Below are 21,648 nucleotides of genomic sequence, written 5' to 3'. Positions count from 1 at the left end.
TTAAAGAAGGCTGTGAATCTCAGTATTTTTCAGTGTAGCTGTATGGACACTGATTTGCATGCAGTGTGGAATCCTAGTCCGAGATGAAGACAGAACAGGAATCATTCCAGTTAGAGTTGGAAGGGTCAAAGAGATAAAAAAAAAAAAAAAAAAAAAAAAAAAAAAGTATAAAGATAAGAAGAACTGTATATTTCTGACTTGTTAAGGTGAAAACACCCAACAACGTGTTGAGAAATCATACACATTAGTCCTAAGAGTAAGCCTTTTATTTTACTTGCATCATGGCCTCTCAACTCAACCGTATCCGATATAAATCCACCGTGTACGCTTCCCTGTTCTTAAATGAGAACTGATTAGAACAGATTGAGTCATTTTGACTCGCACCTCCTATCGAGATTAAGATAATGGACTGATAAATTTTTTTCTTCACATAACATAAAGTCCAAGTCAAAAGCAATAATTACTCCTCCTGTCACAGATACATTCCGACCTTCTTGCACAGTATTAAATAGATTTGTTTTAACAAACGTGGGCGCTGATAAGAAGATACTAATCTGGGTGTTAAACATCCAGGAGGCAAAAGAAAGAAGGTGAAACGAGGTGAAAAGTTCAGAGATGATCGCATGCACTGGTGATGAAGACGCTCCGGTGAAAAGAAACGGAGCAGAACCTGAGTTCAGAAGGCAGGTGGAAGGATGGTACCTTTGCCTAGTTGGCAGGTCTTGAGAACGCTCTGCATGAGTATGGCAAATACACAGAAAACAGAGGTACAGACTCTCCTGCTGTAATGCAGGAAGACCTCCGAGACAACTCCGAGCACACCTACAGACAAACCACATCCAGGTTTAAAAAAAAAACAACTAAAAAACACTTGATATTGGAACATGATGCTCCAGAATGTAATGCTTAACACCAATACGTAATAATAGAGCGATTGAGACATAAATGTATAAGTGATTATTAATCAAGGATCATCATCATTAAGAGACCAGGGACTGCTCTAAACTATACTTCTCATCTGACACTGACACTACTAGAAATTAACGAAAGAAAAAGGCGATGTGATTTTCATCAGACCTGCAGCACTTAATGTGCAGCCTGTGCTGAGCATAAAAAAAAAGAAAATTTAAAATGCTCGACCCACATACTGTAACACTCCCACAACACCTCGTCTGTAAGTTATAGAGAACGCAAAGATATATCTCACCGGCTCTGTGTCGTCGGCTCCTCTCTCGGCTGTACACTGTAGTGTGAGGAGGAGAAAAGGCTGTGCTCGCAGCTGTGGCGCCTCCGTCCACTGCCGTTCTGTTCAGGGCAGCTAAGGAGTAAGAACAGGAGGAGGAGGAACAGTTCTTGGAGGAGGTGGAGGCTTGGAAAGCATCTCTCCGGTCAGAGTGGCTGGCCACGCAGTTATTGCAGATGTAGTCACTATGTAGGGTGGAGGTCTGCGTCTGAGCCACGTGCATGCCGCTGTTGTTAAGAGAGAAGCTGTGGTCCGCGTGGAGAGTCCGATCTAAAAAGGTAGCATCCGGAAAGTATACGCAGATTAAACACAGAGGCTCTTTTTGAGTGAATTCATACAGTGCTTGAATTTATTTATATTTTTTCAGCTGCTCCAAATTAAATCGAATAGCATGGACATGTTTCGTGTCTGATCTTTCCTTTTCCAACTCTTAGCTCGTAGTTTTATAGATGGGGGAGAAAAAAAAAAAAACATGGGGGAAATGTCTCATCCAAAATGTGTAATATATATATATATATATATATATATATATATATATATATATATATATATATATATATATATATATAAAAAAAAAAAAATCACACCAAATAAAAAAAAAAAAAATAATCCCCCTTCTGCGGTTGAATGTTAATCGCAAGAAACTTGAATCAAATTCTTCACTTGTGCTGCACTGATCTCCACCAGGCGGTATAACATTACAGCCACCAAATTAAGACTGTTATACATCATCTGTTATACTGAACTTCCAGCTGCCTAACACACACTGTGACCGCACAACAATCCCTGCTTTCTGTTTCAAGCCAAATGAGGATGTTCAACCAGGTTCCTCTCAGGATTTCTTCCTATTGCCATCTCAGGGAGTTTTTTTTCTCTTGCCACCATCACCCCCTACTTCGTTACAATAACCACTGTTAAAAGCGGTATGCAAATAAAATTTAATTGATCTAAACTGAAGAGCGTGTTTCAAACCACATTGTGAGAACTAACTGGTATGCCTAAATATGCATGATAAATAAACATGATGCATCTGCGTACTATTTAGCTGGGAATTATGCAGTACAAAACATCTGCTGCTGGAGTGGTGTTACAAAAGTGTTATGAAGATAAAAAAAATAAAAAAATGTCACAGAGCAAAATCTGTACCTCCACACTTAACACAATACATCTGTTCCTGGTTAGTTTCAACTCCCTCTCTTTCTCTCCCTTTCGTCGCCAATTATTAACCGTCTTTGTAGCCAGACTACTACCCACCCTTGCCCTAGGTGGTATGATGATGTTTGATGTTGACTCAGAGATACAAGTTTTCATCCAAACACCACTGATACAACATCGAGTGTAAGCTGCTCTTACAAAATAATCTAGGTAACTCACCAGCTAAGCACTTCATCATGTCCCAGGACTTACAGTAATAATTATACTTTAAACCACTAAGTATTCTCATTCTATGTTATGAATGAGTAATTCCACAAAGTTGTAATTTGCCTGTATGGATCCACAAACAAGTACTATATTCTAAATATTTTAAAAGTATTTGAAAATGAGACAATGCATCCTTAAACATTTGAATAAACTGTATACTGCATTGCCCTGAAGATCAAGTATAAAACATTAACCAGTAAAACCATACAAAGAAAACGCCTTGTCTGGGTAAGTATATTTAAGTTAACATTTTATAAAGTACATTGTCTGTTTATATACAAGTATGAGTCAAAAAATTACCCGCGCTCTGGTTATATTAAAACTTCTGTTGTCCGCACTGACTTATCAGTGATTTCCGCTCAAGGCCACTATGTCACCAGGTGTGGATGTGTTACATCAGTTCATTTGTATAGTGCTTCAATTGTGATTTGCACGAAAGAAGAGTAGTGAGGGTGTACCTGGTGCAGTTATTTATCAAGGAACGTGTTTGACCCTTTTTTGAGTATAGCTCAAAAATTTGTTTGCAAATATCCAAAGTTTTTGACTAGTGACGTGACATAGGGTTTCTGACCAAGAAAAAGCTCAAAAGTAAACTGGAAAGTTGATCGACATTTTATCTGGGATTCTGAAGGGCCAGTATTGAAAAAAGGTTCAACCATCAACAGTGCTCGTTACAGTGAGATGCTTTCGAAGAGCTGAGGCCTAAACCTCAGATTAAACAAAGTTCATTTTGAGGTGTTAAAGCATTCTCCTGATCTCGCTCCATCAGACTTTTACCCGATTGGTCCCTGGAATGCAACCTTACGGGGGGCGAGTATTCACTCCTGATAAAGTGAAGACAGTGGTGCATTCGTTGCTCAGAGCTCAGGCAAAAACATTTTTTAAAGAGGGAAAACGAAAGCTTGTTGACAGATGGACAAAGTGAACTGAAACACAAAGAGATTATGTAGAACAGTTACGTATCTTGCCAAACCCAAGCCAGCTTCTATGGCTATATTCATGGCAAGAGTCATTTGTTATTCAATATTAAAACTAGATAAGATGTTTAAAATTATTTTTTTTAAAGAACTTTAAAACTACATTTGGGTTTACTTGTTTAAAATTTGTTAAGAGGTGTCAACAGAATAAAACAAGTTCCTTAAAGGAGTAAAAGAGTTACAATCAAATAAAATACGTTTGATGGACAGCTGGGTTCGGCATGATACATCAGTCTTTTTTTAAAAGTTAATTAAAATGAATTCTACAGCCCCTGTAGCGGTAAAGTACTCAGCCCATCATCCAAAGATCTCTAATTCAATTTATGGGTGACGCTGTAACCCCTCAGAGGCCTGGAGAGAGCTGATTGTCCAAGCTCTCCCAGAGGGGAGGGGTGGGAAGGGATGGGAGGCACTTAGCGCTCTCACATCTGTCACGGCTCTACAGCCAGCCAGGGGCATCTGTAAGCTTACGCAAGCAGAAGAAGCAGATAGCGCTGTCCTCAGAGTGTCTCATGCCGCCCCCCAATGGTACATGAGCGAGCAGTTTGAAAAAAATAAGTCTGGAATACGTCACATGATTCAGAGGAAACACGTGATTGTCTTCGGCCCTCCCTGACTGGTAGTAAGGAAAAACTGAATCTCCAGCCAGAGCGGGGATAATTTTTCACTCACCCTAGTAGATAAAAACTTAAGATACAAGACATTATATATATATATATGCGCATGGCTTATTCTTGCTTACAGGGAGAAGAAAAAAAATAATAAAAAATTTCAACAAGAGAGAATGCAATACCTTTGAGATCTCCATCCTTATCCAATCCTAAATCAGGATAGGGAGAGAAAATAATGTTTTAGCAAAGACTCAGCAATACGTAAATTAATACGCAAAATAAGTAAATTTTTTTTTTTTTAAGTCAGAAAGACACACGGATATGATCATAGAACCTCTGGTAAGGTGCACTAACCCCAAAAGCTGTCAACAAGGGTGCGCTCCTGGATGCTCGACTCGTCCAACATGGAGGAGAGAAGTGAGGCATCACTCGCAGCACAACTGAGCGTGCTGCTGTTATGGGCTTGTAGTGCCAAGGACTGGCTCTTCACTGGAGTCTGAAAGACAGAACTTGAACCTGATACAGAGCGTTGAGATCTTCGGCTCTTTACGGTCCTAAAAAGAATGGGAAAAAAAAATAAAAGACTGGTGAAAAGCCATAAAAAATTTAAAAAGTACATAGTACATAACAGGAACAATTTGTGACTTATTAAATGTTAGTCACACCTTCATGTAACAGATCTATACTTTTGATATCTATATTTATAATTGTGTTAATGCTTTTAATTAGCAATGATGCTTCCTGTTGCTTATTGGAGAGTGTGAATTTTAGGCTTCTATGATAATGCCACATATAGAGCCGGGGAACCGAACCAAGATAACTTTTTAGCCTACACCGATCTGCTGCAAAACCATCAAGTATCGAAAAATTCCTTTGTACATGATGCCACATTGTGACACCTAAAGACTATATCGAGAGGCTTGACTCCTGTGCATGTTACATAGTTTGGTTTTATTTTACATTAATAGGACACCTGAGTTAGTGTGGAATACATTTCAGAGCAGAAAGCTGCATAATGCACGCCTACAAGGAGTGGGAAAAAAAAGTTAATTCATTCATTCATTAAAAAAAATAAAGCAAGCCAACTTCCTCGTCATTCAAGTTCACCTAACATTACAAAATGTCCTTAAAATTCTCCACCACCAGATAACATTACTGAAAATGACGCTGCGACTGGGATTTTAGTAGGAAACGCTTAGCAAACAACTTCTGCAAACTTGGCAAAGTGTCTGGAAAAACGGGATTTGCATTTTATTTGATGACATTAAACACTGATGTGTATGAACGTGCTACAACACCTCTATTTATTGCACATGCTTAATGTTCAGTAAACGTTGGGCAGACCGGTTCAGTTTGCAACACAAAAAGTGAATGTGAAGGTGAGCTGTAAAGCTTGCATTAATCTTATTTATATAATGAATTGCTGCAATTCTGTGAGCAAAGAAAGAATTTACCCCTCCCTTTCTCTTCAGTCAAACTAGTCTTATATGTGTCAAGTGAAGAATACAAGAGTCAGGATCATCCGGTGATGTGAGACAGTGCTTAGAGTATCTTTACTAAACCGAAAAAAATACATAAATGTAACCACGTTTTTACATTTTAATGTGTGAATTCTGTGCAAGCGCTTAAGTAAAAGCCTGAACGACAAATGTTAAGACAACTTCATATCAGAAACATAAAACTACAAGGGTAAAAGTAAAAAAAGATATTTATTATGCTATGAAGAAAAGCTCTCTAAACAATTTACATGTTGGCAGGCAGAACCACATCCTGTGCGGTAAAAGCAAATAATTTTTAAGTTTGTCAGAACTCTAGCAAAATCGTTACAATTTTTTATTTATTTTTATTTATTTTTTAAACGCCACTCCTGCCAGCTTTGACCCATCCCTGTCAGTCTAGCACATTCTTTTCCGTTATCTTATTAGGCATCCCGAGTACACTTTTATAATAAAGAAAAAAAAAAAAAAAAATATATATATATATATATATATATATATATATATATATATATATATATATATATATATATATATATATATATATATATATATATATATATTTTTTTTTAATACAAAATCTATATATTTATAAATTGTGATATTAACAGCTGGTCCCTGGTAATTCCCTTCCCTAACATATACTGGATCTCTTTCATATAAAACATACGAAAAGCATTAATTACATCACGATTTAATTGAATCCAGGGCTTTCTCCAAGCACTATGTTGGCACGTGCAGCGTGGGTGGAATTTGTTTACTTCCTGCTTCCTAGGTGGCACACACACACACACTCAGCCTGAATAACGAATGTTTTTGTTTTATTATACAGCATAAAATGTGTTCTTTACACTGAATTGCATATTTACTATACCGTAAATCTAGGTGATGACAAACAAGCTCATAAGGTCATAGAGTACCCTCAGTCTTTCACAACTTTATATATTTAATTACCACATTCTTTGTGTCATGTAATAATCTGCTTTGTACGATGTAAAAAAATGGCTTCCTGCCCTTAGTCGTAATTACAAAGTCACTTTGCTGCCCCTTTTAGAACTTAAAAAATATAACAATAACAGGTTATGGATTTCGCTCAATTAATGGCCTTAAATGACCTACAAATAGCAAGGGCATCAGGGTATTTTTTATGTTTTAAAGCTGAAAATATGGCAGCTTTATCACAATGAGGCAGCAAATAAATATTTTTTTCTTTTTCCCCTCAAAATGCCACTCCTGCCAGTTCTGACCCATCCTGTCCATCTAGCCCAGATCTATTTCTGTCCGTTATCACATTAGGCATCGTACCGTGTCCGAGCACAATTGCAAGTCACATCTTACTGGCTGGCCGGCCCACTTTTACACTGGTAATATTTTGTACCAGAGTTCAGTTGTACATCCACACTCGGTGATCCACTAGTTTAGTTTAGCTTATTTATAAAGCACATTTAAAAAACAACCATGGTTGACCAATGCCACAAAAAAAAAACCCCACACAAATCAATCTATACATTAAAAGTTGTCAAAATGTCTCAAAAACTCAACTTAATAAAAAATAAAAGCCAAAGAATATAAGTGTGTCTTAAGTAATGACTTAAAAATTTCAACACTCTGAGCAGACCTTGTGTGAGCAGGTAAATCGTTCCACAACTTCGGTCCCACCACTGAAAAAGCTCACTCACCTTTATATTTCAATCCGGCTCTCTTAACATCCAGGAGCAACTGATTTGATGACCTCAGTGCTTTAATGGGAGTGCGAATATGTAAAAGTTATAAATATGATAAATATACAGGTGCCAACCCGTTTAAAATCTTAAACAAAATTTTAAACTCAATCCTGAAACGGACAGGAAGCCAGTGTAGTGAATCTAAGACTGGGGTAGCCACTAGGTGGCAGTGTGCACCTCATTGATTTTATAAAAGCACAAACAAAAGAAGAAGAATTCAAAAGTAGTCGACGTTCACACTACAACTACTATCAATATTTTGGAGAAAATCGACCCTCTCGTCTGACTTCCTGTTTTATCAGCCATGGTCACAGTTTATAGGGTTGCTGCATGCTACACACATACAATGCAGAAAAGACGAGTGGCGCCAACATCTCGTTTTAAACAGCAGTGCATTTCCATGCTTAGGTATGACCTTTATGTCCGAATGAATTCCTTGCCCAAAGACGCCATGCCCGAGACCACATTTTCAAGTGCTCACATTACTAAAATGCGTCATGGTATGCAGTAGAGTCGAGTGTACTCAGAGCCGTGACCAGGTCCCTCATGTTTGTATCTACAAGAGATATTTTCCAAGTAAGCCATTGGCTGCAATTTCCAAAATATCCACAACTTACAGGGACCAGGGAATAATAGCTGAGCATGCTGTTTCAGAGAGTACTGATGCATCCAAAAATAATCAATATAGCCCTTCTCTTTCACACGAGATTCATATCTGGACCTCTCCTTTAGCCTCAGTAAAAGAGGAAAAAAAAAAAAAAAAAAAAAAGGGTACCTCCACGACTCTAGAAGTCAATAACAGAGCGCAGAATGAGAAGATAAGTTGAGCAAGTTTATGGCTCATTTTCATGCTAAATGCTTAAATGACTTGCAGTATTGCAGCATGCAAAGTGCATCATTACGATGGTGAAATTTTCTTTAAAAAAAAGATAGCCATTCAATTTAAAAGTGGCTGGCAAGGTCACAGAAAGCTTGAACAGACCACCACCTGGGTGCCAGGACAGCAACCAGTCTAGCATGTCTTTCTTGTGTCCTGAGAGATGGTAGGTTCAGCAGAGACGTGCTATGATCTCAGAGGGAGAGCAATGCAGCATGGAGAGCGAGAAGTGACTTAAGGTAGGCGAACAATGCTCCATTTTTGGCTTAGTAGGCAAGCATTAGCGTTATTTTTATTTCTTTTTTAAATCTGATGTGGGCAGCTATTGGAAGCCAGAGAAGGGAATGCAGCAAATGGTGCTGCTGCTCAAGTTAACTGAGAGGGGAAAGGAAAAACATTGCATAACAATTGGTTTTCTTTAGCATGTCATAACTCAGCTTTTTATTTCAGAATCCGGACATACAGCATTATCCAACTTGCTCAAAATTCTGATGTCATTGACAAATGATAGTATGCGAATTTCATTAACTGATTAGCCTTTCCTACCCTAAAAGCTGTTCAGCAAGATAACCTGATTAGTCAGCCTTGTAGAGAGGTACACATAAACCGATCAGCCATAACATTAAAACAACCTGCTTCATACCGTGTAGGTCTCGCTGTGCTGCCAGAATAGTCCTGACCCACTGAGGCATGGACTCCTTGAGAAATCTGAGGGAGTACTGTGGCATCTAGCCTTAAGACACTGGGTCTTGGAGTCGGAACGGTTTGTCCATCACATCACACAGATGCTTCAGATTGGATTGAGGTCAAATCAACACCTTGAGGTTTTTTCTTTTTTTTTTTTTTTCCCCCCTCAAACCATTCCTGAACATTTTTTTGTAAGGCAGAGCCCATTATCCTGCCTTAAAAAAAAGTTCTTAATGAATGTTTTCCATAAATGAGGAGTAGCTAATTGAAATGTAAACCAAAACAAAAAAACAAAAAAACAATATAATAAGTGATTATTTGGCATATATATCTCCATATATTTGCTACTTGCATTATACAACTGTGAGAGTAGGTCAGTACAAGGAGAGAGCCGCTGCCTGCCAAAACCCACATTCAACACCAGTAACAGGATTTTCAGGAAAATGCAACTGATGAAGTTATGTCATCTTTAAAAAGAAATAAATAATTAAATTTGAATCGCCTCGTAACCATCCGTGTTCTTTTATTTACGGCTTACAAAGCTAACTAGCTCCTGACACAAGCCGGAATTCCAAATCACTCTCCACCTCCTAAACAAGCGCACTGCTTGGTGTGCGTTTACTTGTTTTTCATTCAACAATATTTATTTTTATCTAAAGTGGGATAAGTGGAAATGTGTATAAAGACCAGATATTCATCAACGGCACCTCTTGTGTGATATGGCTAAAATAACTGAGATAGATAAGCAAAAACATTGAAATTATCATATTTGAAGGATAGCAAATCTAATTTTTTGCAAATCTTTTAAATGTGACGATACTTACTTTTAAATTAAGGGAAGAAAAATATGCTTTTCAATTTATTTTCCATATGGAGATAGCTTAAGTACTGGCAATATAAATGTGAGAATTAAAAATGCTCATTGGACATTTACTTTTAAAAAAATAAATAAAATACTGTATATAAAAATTCTTGTGGGCATTTGCTAGTTACAGTAACATCGGGAATTAGCTTGTGATTCATTGTTTGAACAAGACCACTTTAAATCTAAAACAAAGAAAGAATTAAACCCTTGTGATATCTTTAGACTATAATATGGTGCAAACGCTGCTCTTGCGAAAGTAAATAAATCTTTACTGCTTGCTTATACAATTATCTGGCCTACATTACCACCTAATTATAATTTAAAAAAACAACAACAACAAAAAAAAAACATTGTCCATTATGACAAAGGTTGTCATTATTTAGGCTTTCTTTTTGTTCACAAGTTATATGCATGATATTTTAAATCGGAAACTAATTCTCAGTCACTGCTATTATAAATACAGATTATCCTCATTAGTAGTAAAGCCGTCTCACTTGCTCTCCCGGTGAACACGGCTTTCGGTAGCGTAGGAAGCGCTGCGGTTGATTGAGGAGTCCAGCAGGCTGTCGTCTCCATAGTGTGAGGAGTTGGCACGCAGACGCAGGCTGCGTCGCGACATTCTGGGCGACTCGAACACGGGGGCGAGTTTGTGCTCCCTCTCGTACTCCAGAGCAGCAGTGGAGTAACTGGAACTGAAGGACACACACAGGGATCAGATTATATTTAGTGTTATTATGTAAAAGGTATGCTTGTCTAATTCATAAAATTTACTTTGATTAAAATATCTGCAGTGTTAAAATAGAATGCGCTCAATAAAGCAGGCCTAGCCTCAGGAAGTACAATAAACTAAATACTATGGTGTATGCAACCATACATACGTGCATACATAGACGCGCGTGTATAATAACAATAATAAAAAAACATATCTATATGTGCATTTTATATCTATCTATCTATCCATCTATCTATCTATAATATTTATTTAACATTACACACAGCTCTGAAAAAAAGAAGTAAAAAATAAAAAAATAAAAAGAGACCACTGCAAAAATAATCATTTTTTTATGTTTTTTTCATTACAGCATGCATTAGTAAGATAAACCATTTTGTTTAATTTTTTGTGGACTGCTGACAATATTTCTTCTAAATTCAAAATATAATTATTGTTATTTAGAGTGTATATTTATTTATTTACTCCCTAATTTAGTCTCCCTGTCACTAGGGCGCTCCACATTAAGGCTACTACCACTCAGTCGGGAGGCCGAAGACTATCATGCGTTTCCTCCGAACCACATGACGCCAGTAGGCCGCATCTTTTCGAGCTGCTCGCAGCGTAACACACTCTGAGGACAGCGCTATCTGCTCCTTCCACTTGCGTGAGCTCACAGACACCCCTGATTGGCTGTAGAGCCGTGATTAATGTGGGACCACCAAGTACCTCTCATCCCTCCCCTCTGAGAGAGCTCGGCCAATCAGCTCTTTCTAGACCTCTGGCTGCGAGAGGTTACAGCATCGAACTCGCAATCTCCAGATGTTAGGGCGAGCTCTTCATTACTGCGCCACTCGGAGGCCTAGTTTGTATACTGTATTTAAAGGAAATAACATCACCACAACATATCAAAATAACCCAAGATCATGCAGTATTTGTAGTTTCAATAACTCAAATAAAACTAAAGTGTAAACAAATTATGTTTTTACTAAATAATATTAGGAAATCAGTATTTGGTGAAATTTGCAATTATTGCTTTCATGCGTTTTGTATGGTGGCCGAAAAGTGCAAAAAAAATAATAAAACCGAAAACAACAAAATAACAAAATCAGAAAACACAATGACATATCCAAATACAGAACACCCAATGAGAAAACACGACAGTTCAGTCAAAGCGGAAAAGGTAGGTATAGTTTGCGAATTAAATTCTTATCGCTGATTGGATGAGACATCGGTCACTCAAGACATAAGCAGTACTATCAAGTGAAGTCAGAATACATTTTTAAAGCACATTTAACACAACTTAGTTGATCAAAGTAATATATAATCCTAGAATATTGAAATAAATTCCTTAAATTAAAATACATCTAAAATGTCTGTGTGGCTGCAGTACTTCCTGTGTATTTTGAATGACAGATGTCTTGTCCAATCAGCGGTAAGAATCAACATGCCTGTGTGGTTTGTGAATTAAATTCTTATTGCTGATTTTCAGATGTCTCGTCCAATCAGCGGTAAGAATGACATTCGAAAAAGTTAAACCACACCTTATTTGGCTTGTCGATTCTTACCGCTGATTGGACAAGACATCCGTCACTTAAAATATAGTACATATATATGAAGTACTGCAGCCACACGAACATGATGAATTTTCATTTAAGGACTCATTTAGGTATTTAAGGATTATACAGCACTTTGGTCAACCAAGTAAATGTGCTTAAAAAATTATTCTGACTTCACTTCTTATTCTCATAGTACTTTTTTTGTATGTCTTGAGTGACAAATGTCTCATTCAATCAGCAAAAAGTATTTAATTTTGGCGAACTATACCTACCTTTTCCAGTTTTGAGTGAATTGTCGGTGTTTCTCATTTGATATTTTGTTTCTGGATACGTCCCTATTCTCAGCCTTCTTCATACTTATTAAACAATTTACAACATGCTGCTTTCCTTTCCAGCTTAATTCAAACCATGCCATGTGCACATGGGGATACTGAAACGAGAAAGTAGCTAAAAAAAAAGTTCTCGTTAAAGGTTAAATAGAACAGTCATGGCTTTACAATACTCAAGCATGTGAGCAGCACTGCACAAAACGACATAAAGGACAATAAAAATACTAGGAAGACTAAACAGCAAGGAAATCCACTTGGCGCTAAATACAGAGGGAAGTTCTTAGCCCCAAGTTAAAGCAGAGGGGGAAAAAAAAAAAAAAAAAAAAAAAAAAAGAAGTGGGACATTACCATGATCTCTCGTCGACTAAATGTTTCCAATGCAGAGCGGAAGGTTAAAAAAAAAAAATATCATAAACCACCAACTGCCATTTCTCTGGGAACAATTCCTGCGTTCACTCTCCTGAACTTTGGAGCCATTCTGATTGTAACAGGCCTGCTATATTGGCCTAGACAGCTGAAAAACAGGCAGCTGGCATGCACCGATATGAACTACAAGTTCACTTAACGCTAAAGAACGACCTCCACACAGCCTCAGAGGTCTTTTGTTGTGCAACACAAAAGCTTAGAGCTAACTGAGAACATAACCCTTAAGAAAGCCCACACAGTTAAAATGTCCCCAAAAAAAGAGAAAGAGAGAGTTAAAATTGAAAGTAGGGCGATACACACAGCGCAGTCCAGCCCCAGCTCTCCAGGTCCCACCTGTCGTCAACGCTCATGCCATGGAAAAATCCCACTGGACAAACATTTCCACCTACGCGAACTCACGGACTCACATACATGCAAACATACAGCCGCTCAGCAGATCAGAGTGAACTCTGGGAGCGTGCTTACTCCACTTCCTGCTGGAAGCACAGAAGCCACTTAATGACTCACACAATCCCCTCCCTCCATCCGGAGCTCTGCGTTTCTGCCTTTCTTTATTGCTCAGTGCCACCTTGCCCTTTTTCTCTAAAAATATAAGATCACATTGCACTAGACTGAACAAGACGAAGCTAGATTTTTTTAAAACTGTTTCATGCAGCTCAATGCTATCATCAATCTGCTTAGGAAAAAAAAAAAAAAAAAAAAAAAACAGACTTTAATACACTTTAATTTCACAAAGTATTAACTGAGGTCTTTTCAATTTATATCAAACTGACCAATATTTAATATTATGCAACAAAAACAGGTTACAAACAAAAGTGTTCCCCTCAGAAAAAATGCATTAAGCAAAATTTATTAAAATCTATTAAAACAATGAGTTTTCATCTAGTTTCCATGTACAGCATTAGTTGATCAGCATATCAGCTTACTTATAGGACAGTTACACAACAGCCTCGGCACTAGCTGTCATATGGAAATGCTTTCATCTACATAGCGGACAACATGCAAAAATTAGGCTAATGCTAAAATGCTAACACTTAGTGAGTGTTCCCCACGGGTTTTGGAATAACCTAAAAAGGAGGGACGGGGCGTGGTCTAGTACTGACTAACGTGATTCTAGCTGTTGCTGGGTGTGTTTAAGTGAGCTCTAGTTATTCTTTATACAAATCTCTAACTAATGAGCAAACTAGTATAGATTATGCCATTAGCATGACAAAAGAAGCATTAAATAAACAAAATTTTCACCCTTTTGGTTTCTCATCATTTGATTATTTATTCGCAAGGGTTAACATTGTGCTTTCCTCTGAACCCCCCTCCCCCCAACAGTTTCTTATGCTGCGTTGCAGAGCAGTAGTACATGGCCAGAAGAACCAACTAACATGCATATGCATGAACTCTGGAATACCTATGATTGGCTAAAGCTGTCCTGATTGACCGGAGACAGCAACATCCTCCCGCCTGCTCAGAGAGCTTTGCCTCCTAAAATGTTGGAATTAGGATGTATCACACCAGAAGAGTTTGTTTTATGTTTTTCCTGCTCTGCTCCCCCTTTCTCAGTCCTTCCACTTTCCCCGGGCATAACTGAATTTCATAACCAAATGCAAATTTTATTTAAAAAGGTGGGAAAAAAAAAAAAAAAAAAAAAAATTCAAGTACCCACAAGTACTCAATATACCATGAACTACATGTACTGAAACATTTACCATTAAAAGGCCAAAATAATTCCTGGTACAGACAAGTAAATGCATCCTGAAGGTAAAATTAGACAAAAAGCCTTCAACATTTAACAAGACAGCTTTAGCAACTCAGGACGTTCCTTCAGGCTCCTTCTTTGTTTCTTTTTTTAAAATTCTTCTTAAGCTAAGCTCATGTTACATTTCACCCATACTCAAGAGTTGGGAATGTGCGTTAATTGCTCCAATACGTGTGTGTGTGTATATATAAAAAACAAATCAGCCATAACATCATTAAGAAGGATTGCCCAAAAATTTTAACATGCATGTTCTCCACTAGGTCTCCGACGAAAGCAACAAGCTTTCAGTACCAGATCCTTTATGTTGTGAGGTAAAGCCTTCATGGATTGGACTTGTTTTTTCAACACGAGTCACCATCTCAAACTCGTTGCTGTGTTCCTTAAACCGTTCCTGGACAATGTTTGCAGTGTGACACGGCAGATTATCCTGTACAAAGGCCATTGCCATCGGGGAACTCTGGTCAGGAACAATGTTTCAGTAGTTTGTACACATCAAGGTAATATCCATATGAATGATGGGACACAACGTTCCCAAGCAGAACATTGCCCAAAGAATTACATTGCCTCTGCCAGCTTGACTTCTTCCCATAGTGCATCCTGATATGTGTTCCTCAGGTAAGTGACTATAGGAAATGTAATTTTACTTCCCCGGTAATGTTAAGAATGATAAGTGTACCTTATTTAAACACAGAAAAGTCCTACTTTGTTTGACTACTATGTTGATTTCATGGCACTTGCTGAACTTTTAGAATTTTTTTTAATAAGGAGCCATTAGAAATTTAAACTTTATCAACCGCAACATTAAATTGAAGCTGCTGAAAGCATTTTTTTAAGCTTCTTAACTTGTTTTCAAATAATAATTCAGGATATAAAGACATAAATGGTCTCAGTAATAATCTACAAATTCCACACCGTATCCTGCTGATCTTTAGATTGAAGAGAACTTACAACTGCAACTCATTTCTTCATATCTTATAAAAGCAATGGATGACATGTCTGGAATGAAGGTTTTTATTTCAAAATTCCTGACAGCAGCTTGGATTACAAAACAAGAACAGTGACCAGAGAGGATTTGATGTAGAGATTCTGGTGTCTGGTGTTCATCTATTATCAGGCCAAACTTTAGCAGTATAATATAGATGGGACATTTAACAAAATAAAACACTTTAGCATCTTTTGTGTTTACTTTTTGAGTTTGAGTACTTTTTAGATGTACAGGCTTTTTGACTGATCCTCAGGCATGGTTACTATCTAGGTCATGTTTCTAAAAATGGACGTTGGAGTCACCAAGTTAAGCGACCTAATTCAAGTAGTCACTTTAAAGGATCAGAAAAGATTTGAGAATTGGCAAATGGCCTTTAGGTATATAAGAGATTAACAGAGAATGTTTAAAAATTAATTACCTTAACCAACAAATCCATTTTGTAGAACTAACCGGGCTGTGCGATGAATCATATTTTTAGTTACAATTTAGGCTTCAGACAATTATAAAAACCTGATGTTTTTAAAAGGAGTGAGGTATTGTTTTAAATAATTGTGATCTCAGGGCTGCTCAATTATTGAAAGAATTATAATCATTATTTTGTTTAATGCTAACTAAAAAGCTGTATTAAACATCAGTAGGAAGGCTCAGGTTCGATTCCTAGCCAAAGCCCAAATAAAATTGGAGCATTGCATCAGGAAGGGCATTCGTTGTAAAACCTGGGCCAAGTTGTGTGCTGATCGCATGGAACGCTGTGGCGACCCTCGACTGAAGCAGCCGAAACACCAACAACAATTATTGAACAATAGGGAAAACAAAAGGTTTATATTATGCACATATCGCTCCTTTTGGACCCACATACATGCTAAGTGTTCCTATACAGTGCATGTTTATGGGAAATGCAGATGCTGATGTGGTAAAACAATAAAAGATGGTGACCGTTTATTGTTCGGAGGATGAGGAAAACACGATGGTGCATGTGAGGAGTCTGCTTTACAACCTCAATCACTGTAAAGCTGCTTAATTTCCAGTACTGCTTCACATAATCCCACCACGACACGGAGAGGTTTGAATGAAGCCCACCCTGAAGAGCGGGTGTGACCAAATATGCTCGACACTGATAGCAGAGCAGCAGGTCATCCAATTCAATCCAGAAAACCTAGTCAGCAAAGACTCACGTCAGCATTACCGGGCTGTACTTGAGGAAGGCGGCCAGGTCTAAAATGACAAAGCAAAACAGCAAGGCACTAATGTTGCGCAACGCGATTGATTTAGGGCTACTTTAGTGTGCTTTAAAAAAATTTCTTTTTAGTAACAGATAGTTAAATCAAAGACAGATCCTGTGTTCGGGTTTCCCTTTAGCGACCATGGTATTTATGATAAAGGTAACAAACAAGGCAACCCCTGAGCTGTCTTGTTTTTTTGCGGCAAAACCATTAGCATGCTATAAATATCAAGATGAAGACACTACATGCTTCCAAAAAATGCTTTTTATTTAATTTAAGCAGACAAAAAGCCTGAAGGCTTTTCTGTCTTAAACCAAAAAGAAGGGAATAAAGTCAGGGTGTGCAACATTTAACAGAAAGGGCTGAAACAGAAACCTGAAGAACAAGACAGACAGAATCTGTGTCAATCATTCTTACACACCCACACTCCACTATGTGAGCAAGTATAAATTGTATTTTTTTTTTTTTTTTTATAATTTATGTAAAGATTTGGGGATTAGAACTGAATAGTGCTATGAGAAAATCTTACTTCTTCCAACTGCATTTCAAACTTGTGCAAGTCTGAATGATCCAGAGAGAACAGAAGATTAATTTCAGTAGGACAACTGGTCATGTACACGTGCTACAACGATTCACTAAGCAACAGTGCCCCACACACACACGACAAACACACCCTCAGACAAACTCACTCAGTCTATTTCCATAACTTCCTGAAAAAGGAACACACCCCTCGAGAGAACAATTTCAGAACGGTCACAGCTCATTTCTCATTTTTCTTATTTCAGTTCTTTGTCTCTTCACGTCCAACATAAATTGTGCGAATCACCGCAATCCGTTTTCTGGGTCATATAAATACCCGTAGACAACTGCTCAGAGCTTCAAGACATTAACTTGGGCCGCACCCAAAATTTAGATTTTTAAAAGAATACCACAAATACCATACAGTAAAAAGCGCCATGCCCGTTCATGCACCTTATGAACAGGCCGTGAAATAGACATGTGAAGCAACATGAGAGATATTTGGGAATGCACACCCAACAATTAGACACGGTCACATCTGTGCAACAATTAAGCTCGGGACCAGTGGGCTTATCTCAGTGTTTAACACCGTATATAAAAGATATACATATAAAACAATAAATAGGTCATAGTGTCCGAAAACAAATGAGACATGCTGTAATGTGGGCTGGAATATAACCACATGAAAAGTAAATAGCGAACTCATGCTGTGTGTGCAAGCCTGTGGTTGGCAGATAATCAAGATGAAACAAGAGGAAGGGGCACGAAAAAAAAAATTATGATGTCATGGTTTAAAAAAGGCAAATCATTTACCACGTCAATAAAGTAATTAATACAAATTATTGACGAGAGCAAAAATAAAATAATTCAAGTAAAATAATTTTAAAAATAAAATAACATTAAGGGGGAAAATGGGAAAAGAAGGGAAAACATAACCATGACTGCAAAAAAAACAAAAAAACATAACCAAACAATTAAAAAATGAATAATAAAAAAAAAAAAATCTAGACAGCTAGTTTTATCTCAGAGTATATATATTGGTTATCCTTTTTAAAAATTGGATATCTGGTTAACATTTTAGCTTTAAATAGATTTTTTTTTTAAAACAGTCTAATAATAATAACAATATTATTAACTGTTTTAACTTATTATATGGGTTATAAGTTATTGTTGAACAAAGTCATGAATAGAAAATGTAAATGAATCTTTAGGGGGAGGAAAAAATAAGAAAAAAAAAATTTCAAAATATTGAACCATGCTATGAATAGCAGATAAAAACCATTTGCTTGTGCTGCGCTAATTTAGATTTGAACACCTAATATTTAAAAAAAAAAAAAAAAAAAAAAAAACTACAAAGCCGAAAGCAGCTTTACGGGATTAAACCATCTAGATATACATTTTTTTTTAAAAATCCCTAATAACCTACCCAACAGGAACATATGATTTAAAGATTTTTTTTTTTTATTAATGTAGTTATTTTAAAACCACTGTAATATCAGTTTAGAGCAAATGCTAGAAAATATCCAAATCTAAGCACAAGTAAATGATTCCTTAGACGGGCTTGATTGAGGAAATCCGTTTCCAGTCATCATCAGTCATCCAGTCTTGCACCATGCTTGAGTGATTTATTTTTTTTTAAAAGATAAATTAAAAAAGCATGCTTTGAAGCATGTGGCTCACCTGAGAGAGTAGGTATAGCCGGTGTTGTCTGCTTCATGCTGTTGAGCAGTGTGTGTGTGCACTTTAGAATAGACCATGGTCTCCTTTCAGCTGAGTCAAGCAGCAGGCGGCGGGGTGACTGTTCAGCACAGAGCGCAGTGTTTCTGCAGAGAAAGCGTCCTGGTGCTTTACTAACTCCATTACAACAAACATCTCTGACAATGCTTACTCTGGCCTAGGTAGTGTGTTTAGTATTAATATCTATCTGTAGGATAGTGTTGAGCTGTGGAATGAGGCCAAGGCTCCCCCAGGAGCTCAAGCTCAGCACAGCTCAACTCAGATCAGCTCAGATCAGCTCTACAATCCCAGTGACATTGGAATAACTTGACAGGATGAATTGTTTGAGAAATGTAAAATCAACACTATTACTATGGATCGAGACCATTTCAACTCAAAGGGATTCGACCAAAATAAGCTACAAGACACAAGGTCAAGTCAAGCAGATGGTAGTGTGAATTCTCATTGTACTCTTTTATAGCAAATAAAACAACCCAGTTATGATTATTAATCAGCTTCCCAGCGCACAAAGACCTTCAAGATGATAAACCAATGCACTTATGCACAAACACCTACCTTGTGTGCTGTTTAGCTCGGATCACTGCAGTGCCATGAGCCTCGCTGCTCTTATGTAATTTCTGTTTTTTGGAAAAATAATAATAAACGCTCAGCTCGGGACAAAGAAATCACAAGTCCTGATACCGGTTACAACTCGAAGCCGCCTCCTCGCAGTCTGCGACAGGCACACGACGCTTAGGTGTGTCTGTGGGCGTGAATAACGCCAGCTAACCCCTTGTAGCCGTGTAGGGAAGGAAAACTAGTAGCTCTGTTCGCGCCTGATTCCCAACAAAAACACCAATATGGCCTCTGTGTGCAGCGGGAGCAGCGGGAGGAGGAGATACAGGAGGAGGGGATGGTGAGGATGATGGAGGAGGAGGAGCGAGTTCAGGCGCAGAGCTTTACCCCGGCTCTTAAATAGACAGCGCAACGCGTGCACACAGACGCGAGCGCGAGCACGCACGCACGCAACGCAGACGCAGACGCGAGCACGCGCGCGCGCTTCCAGAATAACCCGCAGATCGCGTTTCACGTTTCAGCGTCGATCCAAACACACACACATAAACAGACGGCATCAGGAACAAACACCCAAACACACCACAGTGCAGACATACCGTACTGACTGAAATAAACAAAACTAATAAAACTAAGCGTTATTAATGACGTGCTACATGCTAAAATTCCCACTCGAACACATTGCTATCAAATATTATATTACATCATCAATTGATATATTTATTATGATCAAATAATAAATAAATAAATAAATATTCATACTATAATAATAATAATAATAATAATAACGAGCCATCAGGCAGCATGTGGTGTTATGATTAGCACTGTTGCCTGTCGCCTTGCACAGCCAGGGTCTGGGTTCGATTCCCGCCACTGTGTGCCTGGAGTTTGCATGTTCTCCACTTGCTTGGTAGGTTTTCTCTAGGTACTTCGGTTTCCTCCGCCAAGCAGATTAGGCTAACCCGCATTCCCAAAATTGGCCAGAGTCTGCCCTGTGATGGATTGGCACCCAAGGTCATCCAGTGTGTACCACCTTGTGCCCCAAGTCTCCTGGGATAGACTGCAGAACACTCAGGAGCCCCCCCCAAAAAAAAAAAATTATCCAGGATTAAGCAGTATAGATGACAATGAGTTATAATGAGCTCTAGTCATGTGACAGCTATACACACCATTATTAGGGAGAATTTGGCATATAATACTGTTTATATTTTTGGGCACTTTTATTTAGCAGGGGTTTAAGAAATAATTTTAAAAAATTTACTTAATAAATATGGTAAAAAAATATAGAAAAATAATATGGACAAAGTCAAGATAAAAAAATATATACGTTGTATGTGAAAACAATTGCATAAACACATACTGTACTGTTAAAAAATCATATATATTTGGTCATTATTTTAGTTCAGGGAGATCAAAATAAATGCATCAAAAAGTGTGTGATATGTGACTTACCATAATAAACAAAATTCTGTTTGTACGGACATGGGTGTTAACAGGTTAGTGGTAGCCAGCATCATCATTAACTTTTATGGCATACCATGAGAATGTCAGAGGCATTCCTCACCAACTGGAACTGTAGGCAGTGTCATCTATGGTGAAAAACGGTATGCTTACAGCTACTGAAACCCCGGATCAGACAGCAGAGCGTCTGATTTAGGAACTAACAGTAGGCAGTGTCATTGAATGTAACAGTAGACAGCATCATCACCTTTTATGTCATACTGTGAGGTAATAATATGTCTGCCGAAACATTGGGACAGCATGAGGAGAGGCAGCAAGTTGAATGCACGCTCCATTCGTAGGTAATTGTAGCATGCAGGTGTCAGCATTTAACCTTTAGTAGTAATATTTATCAAAATTAATAAATAAAACAAAATACTATATGCTTTTTTTTACTGACAGTATTCAACAACACCAGCATCCCAAAAAACAATTCATAGGCAATATTTCCAAAGTT

At 37.8% G+C, this 21,648-nt stretch overlaps 1 protein-coding gene across 8 annotated transcripts in view; it reads right to left on the bottom strand.

Annotated features, from left to right (window-relative positions):
• The window catches only part of sun1a (Sad1 and UNC84 domain containing 1a), a 30,302-nt gene extending 10,250 nt beyond the window's left edge, over window positions 1–20,052 (bottom strand). For 2 of the 8 annotated variants that reach the window (XM_053511636.1, XM_053511641.1), the window contains exons 1-7: window positions 19,695–20,051; window positions 19,083–19,225; window positions 10,397–10,594; window positions 4,608–4,807; window positions 4,436–4,462; window positions 1,208–1,513; window positions 703–822 (exon numbers count right to left, since the gene is read on the bottom strand). In XM_053511636.1, coding sequence (XP_053367611.1) covers window positions 703–822; window positions 1,208–1,513; window positions 4,436–4,462; window positions 4,608–4,807; window positions 10,397–10,594; window positions 19,083–19,159 — 928 coding nt within the window. In that variant the 5' untranslated portion in view covers window positions 19,160–19,225; window positions 19,695–20,051. Of the gene's footprint in view, window positions 1–702; window positions 823–1,207; window positions 1,514–4,435; window positions 4,463–4,607; window positions 4,808–10,396; window positions 10,595–13,225; window positions 13,381–19,082; window positions 19,226–19,694 lie in introns of those variants that run through there. The other 6 variants (XM_053511635.1, XM_053511640.1, XM_053511642.1 and 3 more) reach the window with 6 other exon arrangements.
• Between the last annotated feature and the right edge of the window lie 1,596 nt (window positions 20,053–21,648).

The sequence above is a fragment of the Clarias gariepinus genome, chromosome 14 (assembly GCF_024256425.1).
Source record: "Clarias gariepinus isolate MV-2021 ecotype Netherlands chromosome 14, CGAR_prim_01v2, whole genome shotgun sequence".
NCBI lineage: Eukaryota > Metazoa > Chordata > Actinopteri > Siluriformes > Clariidae > Clarias > Clarias gariepinus.
This window is presented reverse-complemented; position numbering and strand designations above follow the sequence as displayed.